Source organism: Carassius gibelio, chromosome B1 (assembly GCF_023724105.1).
Source record: "Carassius gibelio isolate Cgi1373 ecotype wild population from Czech Republic chromosome B1, carGib1.2-hapl.c, whole genome shotgun sequence".
NCBI lineage: Eukaryota > Metazoa > Chordata > Actinopteri > Cypriniformes > Cyprinidae > Carassius > Carassius gibelio.
In genome coordinates this window covers 8703673-8723798 of record NC_068396.1, presented here as the reverse complement: position 1 = coordinate 8723798, position 20126 = coordinate 8703673, and the positions used below count along the sequence as shown (strand labels likewise).

The 20126-nt window shown below is 35.2% G+C and overlaps 1 protein-coding gene across 1 annotated transcript in view; it reads left to right on the top strand.

Moving 5' to 3' along the window:
• Positions 1-20126, top strand: part of LOC127949210 (protein sidekick-1) — a 199493-nt gene that overhangs the window by 124184 nt on the left and 55183 nt on the right. Inside the window, exons 8-17 of the mRNA XM_052546238.1 lie at positions 1359-1470; positions 2876-3066; positions 6079-6162; positions 8495-8692; positions 11113-11229; positions 11323-11490; positions 12440-12542; positions 13345-13518; positions 16910-17046; positions 19327-19474. Coding sequence (XP_052402198.1) covers positions 1359-1470; positions 2876-3066; positions 6079-6162; positions 8495-8692; positions 11113-11229; positions 11323-11490; positions 12440-12542; positions 13345-13518; positions 16910-17046; positions 19327-19474 — 1432 coding nt within the window. The remainder of the gene's footprint in view (positions 1-1358; positions 1471-2875; positions 3067-6078; positions 6163-8494; positions 8693-11112; positions 11230-11322; positions 11491-12439; positions 12543-13344; positions 13519-16909; positions 17047-19326; positions 19475-20126) is intronic.

Genomic DNA, 20126 nt, shown 5'->3' with positions numbered 1-20126 from the left:
CTTTTTTATTTTTATTTTTTTTAACTGGTTAAAATAATTTTTGTTCCAAGAAAAAGGTGTGTAAATCATGCTAAGCTCTTGTGCTCTGTGCACATCAATAGTTGAAATCTGGAAGCTATTTTACACCAGATGTATCCAAGGTTTGCTAGGTGTAATTGGTACTAGACATAAATTTAAAATGTGCCAGTCTATGCAAATTAGGTTTCATGCCAGATAATAAGATCCAAATCTAAGGTGTCACTGTTTAACACACACTGGCTACATTAAGAGTGCACATACACGACAACTTTTGAAATAGCACTTTGTTTTTAAACTTTCAGAAATGGCACTTTCATATATCTAGTTCCTCTTCTTATTGACTTTTCCTGTCCTGTCCTGTTTTTTTTTTTGTTTGTTTGTTTTTTCACTCGCAGTTTTATGCTAGGTTTTTTTTTGTGCTTTGTTTGTCATCTTTTTGAATGATGAGATACAGCCAGATGAATGCATAAATTACATACATTCCTATTGAGATTACAAAAGTTAGAGTATCTGTCACTTCTGTGTCCTGAGAAAGTGAGAATGCATTACACCTTTCCAGTCACTGATCAAAGATCAGATCAGAGATTGTGTGTGCGTCTGTGTGTTTGCATCTGTGTGCCAGTTTATCTATCATAGTAGACTGGTTTTCATCTGAGCTCTATAATCTCGCCATTCTCCCCGATTCTTAAAGGAAAAATTCTCATAAAAGGAAAATTTTTTCAATTGTTTACTTCTTTTATTTCATGGCATTTAAAGATAATGCATAATATATTAATATATTAATATATTAAACAATCAAAGAATGCAAAAGTATAGAAAAATTATTAGAGTACGTTTTACAAGAAAAATAATGCATGAGTCATATACTGTAGAATGAGTTTATACATCGTACAAGTAATATGTGCAGCTCTTGTGATATTTTTTGTTGCTTTTTGCATCCTTATTGCAATCGAAAGCTCCAGTTCTCATTTATTTAATTGCACGGAATGATATAAGGACAAGAAAATGACATAATTTTCATTTCAGGGTGAACTATTCCTTTAAAGATGCAATCACATGTCATTTTCGCCACTCACCTATCTTTCCCCATCTCCCGCTCTTTCTTCCCCTCCTCTATCATCTGTCAACCATGGATAGTCATTTGACTTTCTTCTGCATGTATTATTTTTCAGAGAACTAAATAATTCAGAGAGAGGATAAAAAGGACAAAGAAAAAAACTTAGCACCTCATCACAAAGCCTTATCTCCCCCATGATGTTCAGTCTATTAACCTGATTGATTGTGCCAATAATCAGCCGTCTCTCTCTTTTTTACCATTCTTTTCCTTTTCTCCATCTCAGACGTTATTGCCCCAGCTGAATTGGTTGCCCCGGTGATAGTGATTGCACCTAAGAACACATCAGTGGTTGCCGGGGCGAGTGAGGCTACTCTTGAGTGTGTTGCTAATGCAAGGTGGGTTGCCCTCGACAGCACTGACTCACTGCCAGGGTTCCGTTAATATAAGGCTTCTTGTAAAATTTCACAGATGTTTGTCATCATTACATTGTTTTTATTATACATCACACTGGTGATGTCATTTAGTGTCAGTCATTTTGAATTGTGACTTTATCTGTTTATCTATTTCACATTTCCTTGCTGTAAAATTCACTTGTTTCAACTTAAATTAAACCAGATTCTTCTTTTCAATTTTGTCAAATAAGCTATTTGGACAAAAGTATGTAGTTGTAGATACAGTAAAGCTGGCTGAGAATTTCATTTCAAAACCACTGACCCCATAAAACTGCAGTTTTCTTTCATGAGTTGACATATCTCCTGTTGAAAATTAAGTGGAAACTTCATTATAATATTAAAGGAGTCTGTATCACTGCCATGATCTTGATTTGCCACTTACTAGATGGTTTTTATTCTTATATAGTATAAAGAGCATTTGATTGGTAAAACAAATTGTGCAGTGCTGGATGAGTCATCAATATTTTTTTATTTGTTTTCCTGCAAGAGACTGTCAATTTTAAATATGTATATCTGATAATAGTGAATTGTGTTAACATTTATTCAGAACAGCATATAAAAGGGTTGATAAAAATTTTTCTTTTTTATTTATTTGAAATAAATAATAAATAATAATAAAAACAGGAGCATTGTGAAATATTATTACACTGTAAAATATATATATATATATATATATATATATATATATATATATATATATATGTGTGTGTGTTTGTTGAAAACAGTTGTGCTGCTTAATATTTCTGTACTGTGATACTTATATTTTTTCCTGGATTATTTGGTGAATAAAAAAGAGCAGCATTTATTTGATAAAAAATAAATAAATACAAATCTATTGATTAAATCTAAAAGATTTGTAAGCATTGTATTGCAGCCTTGCCATCAGATGAATTAAGTACATTTTATAATTTATTAGATCTGAAAGCAGTTAGTTTCAGTTGTTTTTATATAATAATAATAATAATAATAAAATAAGACACAAAAAATAAATAATAAAATCAATCAATAAATCAATCAACTTCTCAATAAACCAATCAATCAAACAATCAAGCAGTCTTATGGACCCCAAATATTTTTGTATATGTATATGACATCAAAGCTAATAAACATTGGCTAAAAACCACAAAAATTGGTTTTAAACATTGCAGTTAGTATTGGCTTGATTTTGAGGGCTAGCCAACCTGTAAAGTCAGGGTGCCCACATACTTTTGACCATGTAGTGTATGAATTTGTTCTTGTATATTTAACCCATAACACATAGTTGTTGTGCCCTCCATAATTCTTGGCTTGAGTATTAATTTCAGTATTGCAGTTAATGTGCTGTGTTTTGTGTGTGTCCGTGGAGCAGATCTCTTGACAGGCTGCAGGTGTTCTGGAAGCGTAATGGGGTGAGACTAACAGCAGGAGTGGACTCGTTCGGTCGCAGGCTGGTCATCAGTAACCCCACCTCAGCAGACGTGGGTCTGTACGTGTGTGAGGCTGCGCTCAGAAACAGCAGTCAAAAGAGCACAGAGGCCAAAGCGTACCTCTCCGTGCTGGGTAAGATGATTGCTGTTACTATACGTGCAGGTTCAGACAGATTTTTAAGTATTATTTTACTGAAATGCCCTGGAGAGATGCCTGAATTCAGGCATATAGTTGAATTAAATACCGCAGTCAGCTCAATTTTGTGTTGTATAATAATACCAGATCTCTTTTAAAGCAAGTCAGTCCACTTTCATTTGCATTTTTTTCAATGCCTCTGGGCAGCTATGTCTAGTCAAGTGTAGCTACAAGTTTATGTATGAATTACTGTACATATGCCAGTTCAGCAATACATTTTAAAAACATCATCAATTTTGAGAACCCAAAAGTGAAAACTATAGTGTTCAATGAGAACTATTTTACACTTTTATTTTAAGCACTCTGTTGCAGTCACGTTCTCACAACTCATGCTTTAATGCATGGATCCTCTAATCTGGCCCACGAGATCCCCTTTCCTGCAGAGTTTAGCTCTAACCCTAATCAAACACACCTGAGCAAGCTAATCAGTGTCTTCAGGATCATTCGAAAAACACAGGTAGATAAGGTTGATCAGGGTTGGAGCTAAACTCTGCTGTGCATTGGCCCTCCAGGGTAAGATTTGAGGATCCCTGCTTTAAAGTCCCGTGGATTTGGGTCTCATCACTTTTTTATTATTCATATGTGACCCTGGAGCACAAAACCAGTCTTAAGTCCCTGGGGTATATTTGTAGCAATAGCCAAAAAAACATTGTATGGTTCAAAATTATTTTATTTTATGATTTTCCCAGGGTCACATATATCTACAATCAGAAATTCTGACAAAGAATTTCTGCATAATTCACAACACTATGTGCACAATGATCTTTCTTAACCTTGTTCTAATGTCAGTGAATTTTGAGTAATCTAAAATGAGTTATCCTGTGTGAAAGGTTTTTCAATGTATTTATTTATTTATTATATTGCCCAAACTATCTCCATATGGGGAGTTTTTTTTAACTGTATGGTTATAGCTATCATTGGTTATCATTCTGATAATGAATCATAGATATTTATATCATAAATGTCTAGTATGAAATTCATTAAATGAAAAAAAAGAGTTTATTTTAATTAGTAATTTTAAGTTACATTTTGGTTAACTTTATATTATTTATATATTTAAGTTAATAGTTAGGCTTTCAAGGCTGTTGTAAAGATCAGATGATGCCTTTACCAATAAGCTGATTGTCTCTTTTTTTTCTCTATTCATTTTTCAATTAGTTAGTTATACACACAACTTAACTTTTAAATATTAGCCAAGCTACAAAGACATATGAATGCTGCTGACCATATTATAGTTCTTCATCAAAGTCTTGATTTAGTGGCATTGCCCAGCAGTTCTAACTGATTTACCGAAGGCTTTAAGTGGCTAAATCATAGATAAAACTCTGATGGAGCATTTGATGGCTAGGTTTGATTAAGAAATATTTCTGAGGTTGTGGAAAGAGTCAGTATGAAATCAAAAATACATAAACATTCCAGAAATCACAGTTGGAACTGCCTCTGTGACATTTTCAAGAACAGATGCCTTTTTCGCAGCAGAAGTTTAAATACAGCCTTTAATGACACATCAGCCTGGTTGTAGACACAATTTAATAAATTTGCACCTTTGTATCTCTCAGTAAGTGGGCGGACAAATTTAGATATTTTTTAAAAGTGAATTCTAACAATTTCTAAACTCATTTATTCACACAGTAGCAGGTTAGCTCTCAGTTTTTTAGGTCAAATAACTGGCGTTTTATCTGAGCATCATGACTCTTAGTTTCCCATGTTTCCAGAATGTCAGTGGGCTTAAACATCCTCAGCCTCCTTAACATCCCTACTCTTTGATCCAAAAACACAAATATTATTCTCTGCCCCGAGATCTTTTTCACTAAAAGATGTGCTATGAATATTTATACCTCAACCCTTATTAGAAACAGCTACGAATATTCTTTCAATGAGCTTGTCTGACAGGTGTGCGCCGTACATGATTGGGCGAAAGGGGGCATGCATATGCATGAGGCAGCCAATGGAGTGATGAATAAATTGGGGCTGTTGGAGGCTCATAGAGACTTTTATAGAAAGATAAAGTGAACATGTCAGAGCAGCCAGCAGTGGAAAAGAGGTTGAGATGGAGGAGGTATTTATTGTTTCTGCCGTTGAATCCGATCCAGGCGCCGATCTGAATATGTATATCCTGATCTGCATAAATGTACAATGAGACTGAATAAGTGCTGATTTGTCAGGGAAGAACCAAAAGGTGGAGAGCAAAGAGAGAAGAAAGGATGAGAATGAATTAGAAAAACTGTGGCGTTTCGTTTGCTGTTGTTGTTATTTGTTTAACCCCCTCCTTTTTTTTCCGCGATATTCTTCAGCAAATGAAAAGCTGTTATCAGCAACACGCTTAACAAGTCCTTCGTCTTTTTTCATTTGAAGTGAGTTAGACAAGGCGAGAGCAGGAAAAAAACAAATGCCAGGTGTGTGAAAAAGTAACAAGAGTCTTGCTTTTCCTGTCAAGAAATCTGAAAATAAAAGTGCAGTGATTAAAAGGGTTTTCTTTTTTATGTATACATTTATACAGCTCAGTATAATAAGCTAAGTGTGGCACCAAAGACTCCTGGAAAAGTTTGGACTCACTTTTTGTTTTGTACATGTAGTTTAGTGAAAGTACTCATCCATACTTTTACTCTTTCATCATGACTTCAAAATATACGCTTCTTGAATATATAGTTATGTCAGCAGACTCTGGAATACACCCATATTGGTATTTAATGGTGAAAATATAAATGCAGACCCATTGGCATGAGGGACACAACACATGATGTCTTCCACAAATACCTAAACAACCACTTAAAACATCTAAGCAACCACCTAACTGCATTCTAGCAACCATCTAGAATACATACAACACTTTACAACACCTTATTACCACCCAGAACACCAATCACCCTTTCTTCAGAAAACATTGAAATCTTGCGTATATTGACAAGTATACTGTATACTGTGTGTGTGTGTGTTGTATGAACACAGAGCCTCCGTACTTCACGTCAAAACCAAAAAGGTCGGTGATTACGGAAGTTGAGAAAACCGTGGAGCTTCACTGTCAGGCCAAAGGTAAGCCCCGCCCCTCCTGGAGACAACTGCCTATCAAATTACTGCACCACCTCTGAGTTTGACCACTTTAGAGTAATATAATACATGTCCTACATCGGCTGCTGCTGAATAACCATTCCACTGTAGGAAAGTATAATCTTTATATTGTCAAGAGTATAAAAACTGTCAGCACTTGCACAAAAAAGTCACTTAACTTCCAGTGCAATACCTTAAATGCTTCTTTTAAAAGCATAATGTTTCCATTTCTGCACTATGCTATAGGATGTTCATTTTACTGTGGCCGGTGTGCTTTCAGATGACTATTTGTTATAAGAACGTCATTCATTTTATGTGCTGAGTCAACTGGAAGACTTTTATCGTAGCCGTTTGTCGCCTCACAAATTTGACCTTTTCGCCAAGCGCGCCGCATCGTCCCCCACTCGTTTCCTCCACGTGTCCTTATTTGAATTCATCTTTATTTAATTGACTAAATGAGTGATCTAGAATAAGCGGTCAAGTACATTAGAAAAGGCGAGCGAGGCGCTAATGGAATTAGCCGCTAATTGGCATCAGTGTTCATAATACGTTAGGATCTCGTTAAAAGACATGAGGTATATCAATGGCTCACAGGGCAACGGAGGAATAGAATCCGACTAGAAAATCCTTTTAACAAGCTGCGTAAATCTGACCTACATTTCAGCAACAAATTCCAAGTGTCTAAAAGTTAAACTTTTCATGACTTCTAACAAGGAAAATTCGTAAAGAGAGACCTCAAACAGATCTTTCTTGTCCCCTTCTTTCAATCGTAATATTTTCCCCCTTTATTTAACGGAAATCTGGACAGTTTCACTTTCATGAAACTTTTGAAAACTACTGAGACTTTTCCTTTTTTTGTGGCAGAGATTGTACCTCTGCAATTTACACTTGCTGTGAATCTCGTCAAGCTCTTTTTGCACTTTCATAAGGGTGTGAAGCTGAGTTTGTGCACACTTTGTCATGAACTGTCAGAAATTTAATTACAGCGAGCTTGTTTTTGACAGTCTTATTTTAACATCCTTGTCTTGCATCCGTGGGTGTGACACGACTATCAACGATGGGAGGCGGGTGGAGCGGATTCACGCTATTTGACCTTTTAAAGTGTTGAGCTGCAGGATTTATCCATGATGTATTCTTTAATTTGCATATCGTGATGAGCATATCATGAGTTCCTGCAGATTAACTTAATTTACAATTATTGCTAATATGTATAATTGCCATTTTATTCGTTTTCATGCTCGCTTCTTGATTTCTCGCTCCCTCTCTTATCCTCTCCAAATCTTCAGCTTTTTTGTCTGTGAAGCATGTCAAAATTTTATTGGAAGTTTAATCAATCAAAGCCAATTTATTAGATAAAATTTTCATTAATTAAACCAAAGTGTGCCCTGATGAAGGCCTATTGATGAAAACATTAACTTGTGATTTATCAAGCAGTGTGTGTGTGTCTGCTTTGATAATAATTCTCTCTTCTATCAAATGTCATGTGGTATTTGTGTAAATCTATGCCTTAAATATTTGGGGTGCATGCACTCTGGTTAAAGTTTGGAGTAATTAAGATTTTAATGTTTTTAAAAGTATTTCATGCTCACCAAGGCTGCATTAATAAGACCAAAATACATTTAAACTTGTATTAAATATTATTGCTGTTATATCAGTTACTATTTCTATTTTAATATATTTTAAAATTTAATTTATTCCTATGATAAAAAATATAACTATTACTTTTTTTTTTTTTTTTTTTTTTTTTACCTAATATACTTCAGGATGTTGTAAAATGCTAATTTGGTGCTTAATTATTATCAATTATTATTGGTGCACAATTAATCAGAATTGCTGCTTAAAATGTTTATGGAAACCATAATGCATTTTTATTTTTATTTTTTTCATTTTAATGCATACATAATAGAAAAAGAATAGAGAATGCTAGTGTTTGAGGGTCATTTTTATAGTAAATAAAAAGAAAACAATTAGATAGAATAGAAAAAGAATAGAGAAAACTAGAGTTAGAGGCTCAGAGGGTCAGTTTATTATTATTATTATAATTTAATATTAAGCAACTGTTTCCAACATTGTCGTAATAATGCGCAAAATTCAGCTTTGCATCCCAAAAATTAATTCTATTTTAAAGGATATTACAAAAAAAGATAAATAAAATGTATTTCAACTATTTCTCAAATTTAATGTTTTTTTTCTAGCAAATAAATGTAGCATTACAAATCTTGTACTTTATATATATATGTGTGTGTGTGTGTGTGTGTGTGCGTGTGTTATAGTGATAAGTATTTAAACACATCGTCATGCTTCATGTATTATCCAGGGGTTCCCACTCCAAAGCTGGAATGGTTCAAGGATGCTGTCCCCCTCTCCACACTAAGCAACCCTCGACTCAAACTCATCTCTTCCTCAATGGTTCTGCAAGTGCAGAGAATTCAACCAGACGATGCTGGAATTTTCCAGTGCTTCGCTGAAAACACAGCTGGAGAAATACAGGCATATACCAACTTGGTCGTCACAAGTAAGATTAACAGCTGTAGGAACATTTCACCAAAAAATTCAATACTGCCATCATTTAATCACTCACATGTGGTTCCAAACCTGTATGACTGTAGCACAAAGACATTTTGAATTTATTTTGGTGCTAGTTACCATTTCTTTTCATTATATTTAATTTTTAAAAAAAATTATTTGTTCTTTTTTTCTAAAACAATATATATATATATATATATATATATATATATATATATATATATATATATATATATATATATATATATATATTTATTTATTTATTATTTATATTTATATTTATTATTATAATTTAGTAGTTAGTATAAATTTGTAGTATTAGTATTATTTTAAAAAAAAAATATTCCACTGGAAAAGAAAAGTAATATGGCTTTGGAATGACATGAGGATGAGTAAATGATGACAGAATTGTAATTTCTGGATGAACAATTGCTTCAAGCTAATGGGAGGAAGATTCATAAATACAGCCATGGATATTTTAAAAGTCAGTGATCTTGCTCTCTTTCCCTTTGGTTGTGAATTGATCAGGGAGTTCAGAGACCCCTCATTGATCTGTGTAATTAATCAGTGTCTACTGAGAGATCAACCTTTAACACACACTCACACACACACACTCGGCACATAATCAACACCTCCAGCTCTCTCTCGCTTATTTATTCTCATCTATTTTTTCCTCTCAAGTTTCATTTCACTTCACACCGTTTTTACTTAAGTTTGAGAGTTTTAAAGTTAGGCAAATTCATCATGTTTATGATATTAATTAGCAAGTTCTATAACTTATTTTTTTAATAGTGGCGTGATATTTAAAGCTGCAGGTTGTTCACTCTAAACACTGTACATATAATAATGTACATATACTAGAGCTACATTTCCATTCAGAAGTTTGGGGTCTGAAACATTGGCATTGACATGCGGCCTGTATCCAGATGTTGTCCACATACACACTGAAAAGACAAGTGTAAATGTCCTTCTGATTGAAAGGTCCAGAGGTAGTCAAGGACACATTGTGATCTCAGTGTAATGTAATCGCAATCCAGCCATCGTGTCTGCATTCACTTGATGGCGTCAGGCAAAACCCCCCTACAGCTGGCAAGAGAATACCCAACACTTCAGGTTGACTTTCACCATCCTCTGCAGACTTATTTAAATATTGTGCGGGAAAGACAGATCTGATCAGTTATCCAGATACAAAAGTTGATGTTCCCAAGTGTGAATGCATCAGGTCTTGATCTGCTTGCTTGGATCATGGTGATCGCATGTTAATGCCAAGTGGAAACGCAACCTAAGATTTTTTGTAATGTTTTTAAAAGAAGCCTTTTATGCTCACCAAGGCTGCATTTAGTAAAGTAATACAGTAAAAGAAGTAATATTATTACAGTTTATTAATTTTACAATTATTTAATTTTATTATTACAAAACCTTCCTCTAGCAATGCTTAGGTCATGGGTTTAAGTAACTTTTGTGCCAGGATTCAGGATCAGTGGAAAGTTAAAAAGAACAGCATTTATTTTTACTGTAACTTTTGATTTATTTAATGCATCATTCATTTATAAAAGTATATATACATATATTTGTAATTATTAAAAAAATATTATTATTATTATTATTACTATTATTATTATTATTATTATTAATAATAATAATAATATTATTAATATTATTATTAAATCTTAATAACCTCAGAAATTCTAGTGTACCTATTTTTATTTTATTTTTATTTTATTTTTAGAATTCATTTACTCCTGAATAATTACAAATGGAAATCATTATGTTTAAGTTTTAAGTTTAAAAATGGTTTGAGTTCCCTTGAGATTTTAATCATTGTACATAATAATAAACACAAATAATATGTTAATAAATAGTATTCCGCCTTTATAAGCTACTATGTGTTACATTAATTGTAGGTTACATTAAATAAATTATTTATGCATTTAATAATAATTATGCATGTAGCTTTTGGGAGTCATATTGTTATGGAATATTAATAAAAAATATATTTGCCACACTTAAGGACAATAGTATATCTCTTGTTTTCATTAAATCTTTCTAAAAAGTTTTGCTTGAAAAGTTTGGTATTTTATCTAATGCAGTAACATTCTTAATTTTTAAAGTGTCCAAATGCTTATTAGCTAGAGTGACCATACATTATTTATTCCTAATGACATGATCTATATAGTGATCTATTGATCGATTTGTATTTCTTTGGGCCTTCTGTAAACCCCACCTTCTTGCACACCACAGTTGGATTATTATGTATAATGCCTGCATGCAACTGAACTACTTTTCAGTCCTGATTCATCTTCCATTTTAGGCAATCTAGAAATCCTGGCAATACAATTTCCAGAAAAAGAGCCTGCATATTCACCCTTATCACCTCTAGATTTTTTTACTAATTTGTTTTTATGGTAGGCGTGTCACCATCTTTCACCACGCCCCCTTCTGACATCACTGTGACTGATGGAACGTCAGCTGTCTTCACCTGTGAGACATCTGGTGCCCCCAAACCTGCCATTGTTTGGAGGAAAGGTATGTTAGATTATATTCACGCTTTATTGCACGTCATTTACACGGTTACACGTTAAACTTGTAAGCAGTGACTAAACCCTGGGAATCTTGCAGGTTCTCAGGTGTTAGCGAGCGGATCGGTGCAGACACCTCGTTTCACTCTGCTGGAGTCTGGAGGCTTACGGATACTTCCCATAATGCCAAGCGACGCAGGAAACTACACATGCTTGGCATCTAACTCTGAGGGACTGGTCAACACAACAGTGGCCCTGACAGTCTTGAGTACGAAAGTGTAAAATTGTGAAAAAATATGTAGTTTTTAATGACTTGAATGGACAAACAAATGCAGTGTTGCAGACAATTTCCAAACATGCCTTTTATGAGCAGTCATTGTTCGGGTTAATAGCAGCATTCATTAGCTAGGCTGATTGTAAAGGCATAGCAGTGCACAGTATTTGTGAAATGTTAAGTCTTTCGCAGTAATTTCACACCGGAATAGTGTCACCCTTAAATCCCAAGGACTCTGTTTATCTTGCCCTGCATGCTTAATGATGCTGATGTAGGTTTACGCTCTAGTGTGGGTGTGCGGAAGAGCATTTTTGACATCCAGCCTAAATAATGCTTTTTGTGGATTGGCCAGTTAAAAGGAAAAGCAAGTCTGTGAGATTAAAACTGCAGTGTGTAATTTATGCACTTCTGGCGATGCCAAATGGAATTTCGAAAAACAAAAAAAACAAAAAAGTTTTTGTTACTTGCAATAAACATTAAAAAAATGCACGCCAAGACACGCTGATGTAATAAAACAGCTAAAACTAAAACTGAAAACTAAAACATATAAACATAAAAAAAGACTAAAATGATGAAAATTGAAATATATACGATATATGATAAAAACTGATTCAAAATAGTATCATTATCACACTCTCTGTGCATTTAACTGGGAGAAAGCGTTTAAATGTTGAAAATATTACATGCATTAGCTTTAATCAGGTCAATTGGACCCAGTGGGTTGTGTGTGAGAGAGAATTTGTTCATTTGCTTAGCCGCACTATATGTTTATTGAGACGCAGCGTGAATTTTCGAACGTTCATGCTTTGTAAATTTCATTCTGTTTTGCTAATGAAGCTGTCAGTGGGAATTACCTAATAGGGTTAAAAGAACTGTGAATAATGATGTTGGTAATGATTAAACTGTGGCGTGAATTTGTCCTAAACTGCATTTTATTAATCAGGTCGAACCTTCATTTCAACACCTCCTGAGGATCAGCGTGTCATCAAGGGGACTACCGCTGTGCTGAACTGCGCCGCAACCCACGACCCCAGAGTCACCGTCAGGTCAGAGCTTGAGCTCGGATGCATGTTGCGGAACGCATTTTGACACTTAGATTTCCCGAACTTAACAATATTGTCTCTGTAAGGTCTGCACTGGTTTTTGCTAATTAGCGACGCAACAGTAAATCATTGCTGTTGCTATTATTTAAAACCTGCTCACACCGCACAACTTGTGCTACAGAAATGAATGATTCCTTATATCGTGCCACTTGAGTACTTTTCTAAGCTATTTGAAGGTAGACTTGAGGCAGATGAGCTATGATGTAAACGCTGAATGAACTCCCACAGTAGATGCACATCAAAAGTCATGTGACTGAATAATTTGTGCATAACTTATTTTTATTGTGTGCCAATTAAAATGATTTAAATGGAACATGACAAATATATAGATTTTTTTCTGAACGTAATTAGTCATGTACTGTCGCTGCTGCCAAAAGGGTTTATTTTTAAGCTTGTCACTGCTGAAAAACCTGCATAATTGTCAGGTTTATGATGTTTAGTGCCAGTTTATCTCATAACACACAATATTTACTGCTAACCAGCTATGATAGTCGAACCATTTAACCATTCTGGCAACCACAAAACACAAACATATTTTTTATTAGGGATAGTTCACATTAGAGACAGCTTACCCTGTCTCTATCCTCCTTGTTTAGGTCATTATGAAGCATATAAGGGAAAGAAGCCATCATATGGCTTTTGATGTTGTTCTGTCTCAGGAGGCTAAGTGCATTTTCTGCAGGTCTTTGGAGTGTGATATTTTTGGTGGATTATGAGTCATCATAAAGAGTCTTATTCTCCTCAGATATGTATGGAAGAAAGGAACCAAGCCGCTGAGCGTGTCGACTGGTGGGCGAGTGTCAATGAAGGAAGGTTCGCTCCACATCAGTCAGACGTGGTCCGGAGACATCGGAGACTACACCTGCAGGGTCATCTCACCTGCTGGAAACGACTCGAAAACCGCCCGACTGGAAGTCATGTAAGCGGAAATAGACACACAGAGATCCTCGCCAACATGCACGCTCGATACGAAGCGCTCAGAAGCGAATACACTTGTATAGTTTGCGCTACGTTATGGAGTGCTATTGTAGGAGGAAGATGCTTGGATCTCAGCTGCAGTTCTGAAGCCAAGACAACCATCCAAAAATGGGCTGTAATGATAAGACAGAGGAGGGAGCAGCTGTGATGTGTGTGTGTGTGTGTGTGTGTGTGTGTGTGTGTGTGGAGGGAGGGAGATAAAGAGAGAGTGGAATAAAATGGCCTGATGCCCAAGGCCAAGATCAGCTCCTTTGACGACTAGCCAATGTTGCTACACTTCTGTGGCATCATGGAACTAATTAAACACACATACACACACACACACATGCATGTGCTTAGATATTAATTACTGCTTCTAGATGGCTGAATGTTGTTCTCCCACGGATTGTCGTATGGATGGATGCAGAGGAAATATCATTGATCTTTGAAGTTAGATGAGATACACAGAGAAACACAAATGACAGGCAAGAGTGGGGTGCTTGTTTAATTGGATGCATTTGAAAGTACTATTCACAATCAAAAAGATGTAAACATACCAGATCGAACTAAAATGTGCCTTTTGTGTCAAAAGTCTCAAGTAATGCACTACGCTTTTATTCAGTAAGAATTAATTAAATTGATTAGAAATCACACGTATAATGTTACAAAAGATTTCTCTTTCAAATAAAAGCTGTTCTTTTGAACTCTTTTCATCAACAAACCCTGAAAAAAATGGCTCACAAAATATTCAGTGACACAACTATTAGTTGCAATATTAATAATAACAAGAAATGTTTTCTGGAGCATCGGGTTTCCCAAACACTCAAAGCCAAAGAGATAGTCCCGCCCCAAACTCATTTCATTGGTTGTTGAGCCAAATGCTGCTGCGTTGCTAGTTTTTGGTGGAAATCAACCTACTGTGCAAGCTTGAAAAAACTTCCCTAAAGAAAAATGAGAGAGTATAGCTTATTGAATCGCATCACAGCTCAACAGTGAGAAAAATTAAAAAATATCACAAATCATAAATCATACGAAACAACTGTAATAAACTGTATGACTCGCAAATGTGCTTACAGGACTGCATTGTCGCTCAATTCTTTTAGTACTACTTAACAGAATGCATAATAAAGCAATATTTAATTTAAGACACGTTATTCTGTGAGAAAAAAATCGGGTTTCGGCTGGCTTTAGAAAAAGACTCCTAACAGCTGACATTTAAATTATGAGATACAAATTGAAAACACATGCGATTTGAATAATAACTGTAATACCTTTGACAGTCACATTAAGATAACAGAGCACCACAATATACTCCTACCTTTAATATTACAGCCTGCAAACTCTTTCGAAAGAAAACTCATCAGACGGTTGAAGGAGAGGCAATGCTTCACATGCTAATGTGATTTCACAGACTTTCAAGTTAATCTTATGCAGTGGACAGGTCCTCTTATTACCACATGTTAGACAACGGCAGAGCAGTTCCTTGCTTTAAACAATATTAGCTGTTATTGCATATTTAGGATGTTGTGACAGATGGGCATAAATTCTCACACACATATTACAAGCTTCTGCAAAGGGCATAATTGCATTACGTGATATTGTAATGCAGTTTTCATAAATGTAATGCTGTTGAAGAAATAGTGGAACTTTTTATCTTGCAACAGTAGAAAGTAAAGTTAACCTCGTATTGTTCATAAATCCAGATGACTTTCGTCTGTGGGAAAACAAAAGTAGGGTACTAGGTTAAATGTTCATGCTGCACTTAACAGTATGTGCTGCTTCTCAAGCTCCAAAAATGACCCAAAAGCTCCATAAATGCAGAGTAAAGTAATCAGTCTTCCTTTGGGTTCCACACGTGATATAAAGTCAACAACATTAAGGACAGTAAATTAAGGCAAAAAAATTTTTTGATTTAGTTTGACTATTTAAAGACACATTAACTTTTTTAACTTAAGCACAAATGCTAAAGATTCAACCTAAGTGTTTTTTTTGTTGTTGTTGTTTTGTGAAAGAATCTCTCATACCTAAGCTGCTCAGGATCTTATTGAGACACCACTAACCCCTTGCAGACATGAAGAACACTTTTTGCTTGTTTTTTTTTTTTTTTTTTTTTTTTTTTTTATATTTTGAGTGATATTTCTATTTTCTATCTACCCACCACTCGTCCTCCACAGAACCCCAGAAGCACCGATTTGAAAGTGCACACTGCAACAAAGACCCAGATCTACAAAGTGACTCACATGTATTTGTACATATAAGCCTAAGGGCTACTTATGCTATTTGAGTTGAGTGTCTCTATTAGTACTGCTCATAATTTAGGTGTGAAATTTGAACTCATAACCCTAATAAACTTGACTCATCCTACACTGTATGTTCAACAGACATAAATGATATCTCAAAACTGACTTACCAAATAGGGGGGGGGGGGGGGGGGATGGCAACAAGACAAAATACGAAAAAAGAAAAAGATAATACAATAATACTTAGAATATTTTACATGAGAACTAAATATGACAGTTTTAGGTGCCATCCAAAATGTAGATGAATTTGTTTCTTCATCTAAAGTGTTTTGAGGAAATTAGCATTATATCACTTACTTACCAAAAGATATACCTCTGTATAGGTGCCGTTATAATGGATAGAGGTCTCGTATTTTAGTTGGAAGCAACAGTTTAAACAGGTTAAAAACCTCTTACTGATCTTTTTTTTTTTTTTTTTTTTTTTTTTTTTACAAACATACAGCTTTTCTCTTCACAAAATGTTAATTGATGGACTGGAGTCTTAGGGATTATTGTAATGTTTTTAATCAGCTTTTTGATCAGAATGGCACCCATTCAATGCAGATCCATTTATTTCCATAAATTTCTCAGAATATGAAAAAACTAATTTTTGCGGTGAACTATGTTCTATGTTTATATCTTAGAATATAAACCGTAGCTCCACCCCTTTTCAGCCCTCTGCTCGTTACCTTCTGTCTTCTGTTTATATTTCCACAGCATGAATGTAAGCTCATGCGAATTTATAAAAGAACCGGCCATTTTCTAAATTTTCCCAGTGTGCATCCAATAATGACAACCGGTTTGAACATTACAATTCTCATGATAACTGTTGCTAATTTCACAATAAGTAAATGCAATTCACCAGCTATTTACTTTAACAGTGATTGCTGTAGAGCCACTGCAAAACTCAAAATGCTCAGACTCATATGGTCAATATTTAGATGTGATAGAAAACTGTTCCCTGAATTTAATTCAAATTTGAATTTGAATTGTGTTTGAATGTTCCACACTGCAAAATGCATATAAGCATATGTATTTTGATTCATAATTTGGCTTTCTCTCTCTCTTTTTCAGAGAACTTCCCCATTCTCCACGTAACCTGCAGGTGGCTCTGAATGAGACAGACAGCAGAACAGTTCTTCTGTCATGGGTTCGGCCCTTTGATGGAAACAGTCCACTCCTGCGTTACATCATTGAGCTCTCTGAGAACAGTAAGTGTGTGTGTGTGCTATTTATATGAGCTTTGGCATATGGTTTATTAAACTTAATGCACCTTAGCTGCAGGTTTCAATTAAAGTGGCTTGCAGCCAGTGGATTCTACAGAAGAAGGTCTTTCTCTTTCCCTCTTGCTGTCTTCCTCCTTAAGTTCAGACAGACAGGCTGAAGTGAGTGAAAGAGAAGAGAAATGGAAGTAGATTGTAATGGAGGGTAGTGGGAAGAGGTTTGTTTTCACTGTATTAAGCCAGGACTCTGCTATTGGTGGAAGATGAATGCTGGAAGAGATAGTGACAGGAAACGCAGAGAGAGATTGATTTGTGTATTGTCAAAGGAAAGACAATGAAAAATGTGGGTAGGGCGGAGGCGCTTGGCGTCTAATAAACACCAAGATCTCTCTCTCCTCATATACACAAACATACCAACACACAGAGTTGATTTTCAGTAAATCCAAATTATCACACACTCTTTTTTTCCCCATGTTTTGTGTGTGTGTGAGTGTGTGTCTGTCTTGGTATTCATATGCGTGCGTCCCTGTGGTGTAATATTTACTGTTCCTGTTGAATTTGTGATTTATTTTTTGCAGTTGCTTATAGTTTCTGTCTTCTCTTCTCTTGGGTGTGCTTGAGTGGTTTCACCATCTAAATTGCTCATTGATCTGCTTCCCATCATTTTTAATGTACTGCAAACGCACACACAAATGCATACTCTCATTTATTGGGTGTTGTGGGTAGTAACGCCTCCAGAATAAACAACAGCACGGTCAGATTCATCATTTACCCAACTGCTGTAAAGAAAAAGATGATTCAAAGAACTCATAATAAATCAAGGAAAATAAAAACAATACTCCCCATTGACACTCGGTTTTACCGGTTGTCTTTAGAATTGTGAAATAATCTAGTCAGAATGAATAAACAAGGTAAAAGCAGCCATGTTGTCTTTCTAATTTCTCATAATGTTTTACATTATAGTAAGCTTGTTGAATGTGATTTCGGTTGAGTTTGTGGTAGTGGCAGAAATATGTATTGTCCAGAAAAATTAGTCCGAGATTATACAATTGTCAGCTGTAAATATATAAATCATAAATGTCAATATTTACAATTAAGATATCCTCTGCTTAAACTGACAGAATGTATACTGAATTAAATTCTTATAATAATGATTTGAATGAATAATTTAAAGAAATGTTCAGCTTTGCTATAACAGAATTGTAAATAGTAGTGATCGTATTTTTAATGTTTACAACATATTTCCAGTTAAAGCTGCAGTAGGTAACTTTTGTAAAAATATATTTTTTACATATTTGTTAAACCTGTCATTATGTCCTGACAGTAGAATATGAGACAGATAATCTGTAAAAAAAATCAAGCTCCTCTGGCTCCTCCCAGTGCTCCTATTGCCATTTGCAGAAAGTCATCCGCTCCCAGTAAAAAACAACCAATCAGAGCTGCGGTCCGTAACTTTGTTTGTGTTCAAAATGTAGAAAAATGTATATAATAAGTGAGTACACCATGAATCCATTTTCCAAACCATGTTTTTAGCTTGTCCTGAATCACTAGGGTACACCTATAATAAGTGTTTATATTCGGACTATTTTAGATTGCTTCGGGGGTACCGCGGTGGAGTAACCCAGTACCTTTGTGATTCTTCATAGACATAAACAGAGAGAAGTAGTTCCGGCTACGATGTTCTTCCGCAAGACGCAAGCAGTTCTGTTTATTAACCGCTAGAGCGTCAAAAGTTACCGACTGCAGCTTTAATTAGTTAAAATTCGTCACAATCCCTCGCGCTAACTAATTTCACCAGTGTTTGGTGTAATACATTACATTTATGCTAATGTGAGTTACATAGTGAGATTACTTTTTTCAAGTAACTAGTAAAGTAATGCTTTAGTTTTAAATCTAATAAAATCTCTGAGTTACTTTTTCCCATTTATTCAGTAACAGCTCTCCTATCTCGATGTTGAAAGAAATTGTGAGTGAGGCGTCTAGACAGAGGCTCTTCTTTCAGGCTGAGGCTTAACTTCAAAAAGTAACACACAAGTAAAATGATGCATTATTTCCATTAAAAGTAACTAAGTAATGCAATTAGTTGCTTTTTCATGCCGTAGGTATCGTAATTCATTACTTTTAAAAGTAACGTTCCCCAGCACTGCGCATCAACACAAATTATGTTATTTTCCATATGAACATTATAATGTACTGTATATTGTAAGTGACCTTTTCAATTGTATGTTGAGATGTTACTTAGTTTTGTCTGATTGTTGTTCTTGACAGATTCTCCATGGAAGGTCTACATGGATGATGTTAGTCCAGCACTAACTAGTTTGCTAGTAATTGGTCTAACGCCAGCGAGAACATACCAGTTCAGAGTGTGTGCTGTCAATCAGGTGGGACGAGGACAGTACAGCGCTGAGACCAACAGGTAAACAGTCACAGGCATCATAACCTACTAGCTGGGCATATTAGAAAATGTTTAAGAAAAGCATTTTTTGATAAGCTAGAACAAGATATCACGATAAATGATTTCGATCAGGCATTGAGGAAGGGAAACAGATCCTGTCTGACAATGTCATGGAACTACAGAAGTTACAGTAACTGGGCTGACAAGCTAAACTTTGTTTCCAACAAACCCAAAGTCCTTTGAATTTTGACTGTTGTAAGTTACATAGCCAGTCAAAAAGATTGGAACTGGACAATTACACCAACTCTTGCCATTTTTGTGTGTCCAGCACACACGCACACACAACCTCAGTCAGTTAGAGAGAATGTCATTAAATGTGAGGACAAGATTTGAACCCTATCAAAAGAAAGGCTGATTGTAATTGAATTACATGAGCGCTTTCATCACTGACTCTGATTGTGAGCCATTATGACACATGGGCAGAAAAAAAAAATCTCCCATATCCAGGAACACTAGGAAGGTGTGAGAAATAGCATTTCTCAAAGCCAATTCCACACGGTGAAAGAATGTCAAATAGAAACTTGGCTGGAGGGAAGGACACTTTAGCACACGCAGAGGCTACTGCATTTCGTGCTCTCTATTTTGTTTTGTGAATTTCTATTCGCGCATAAAT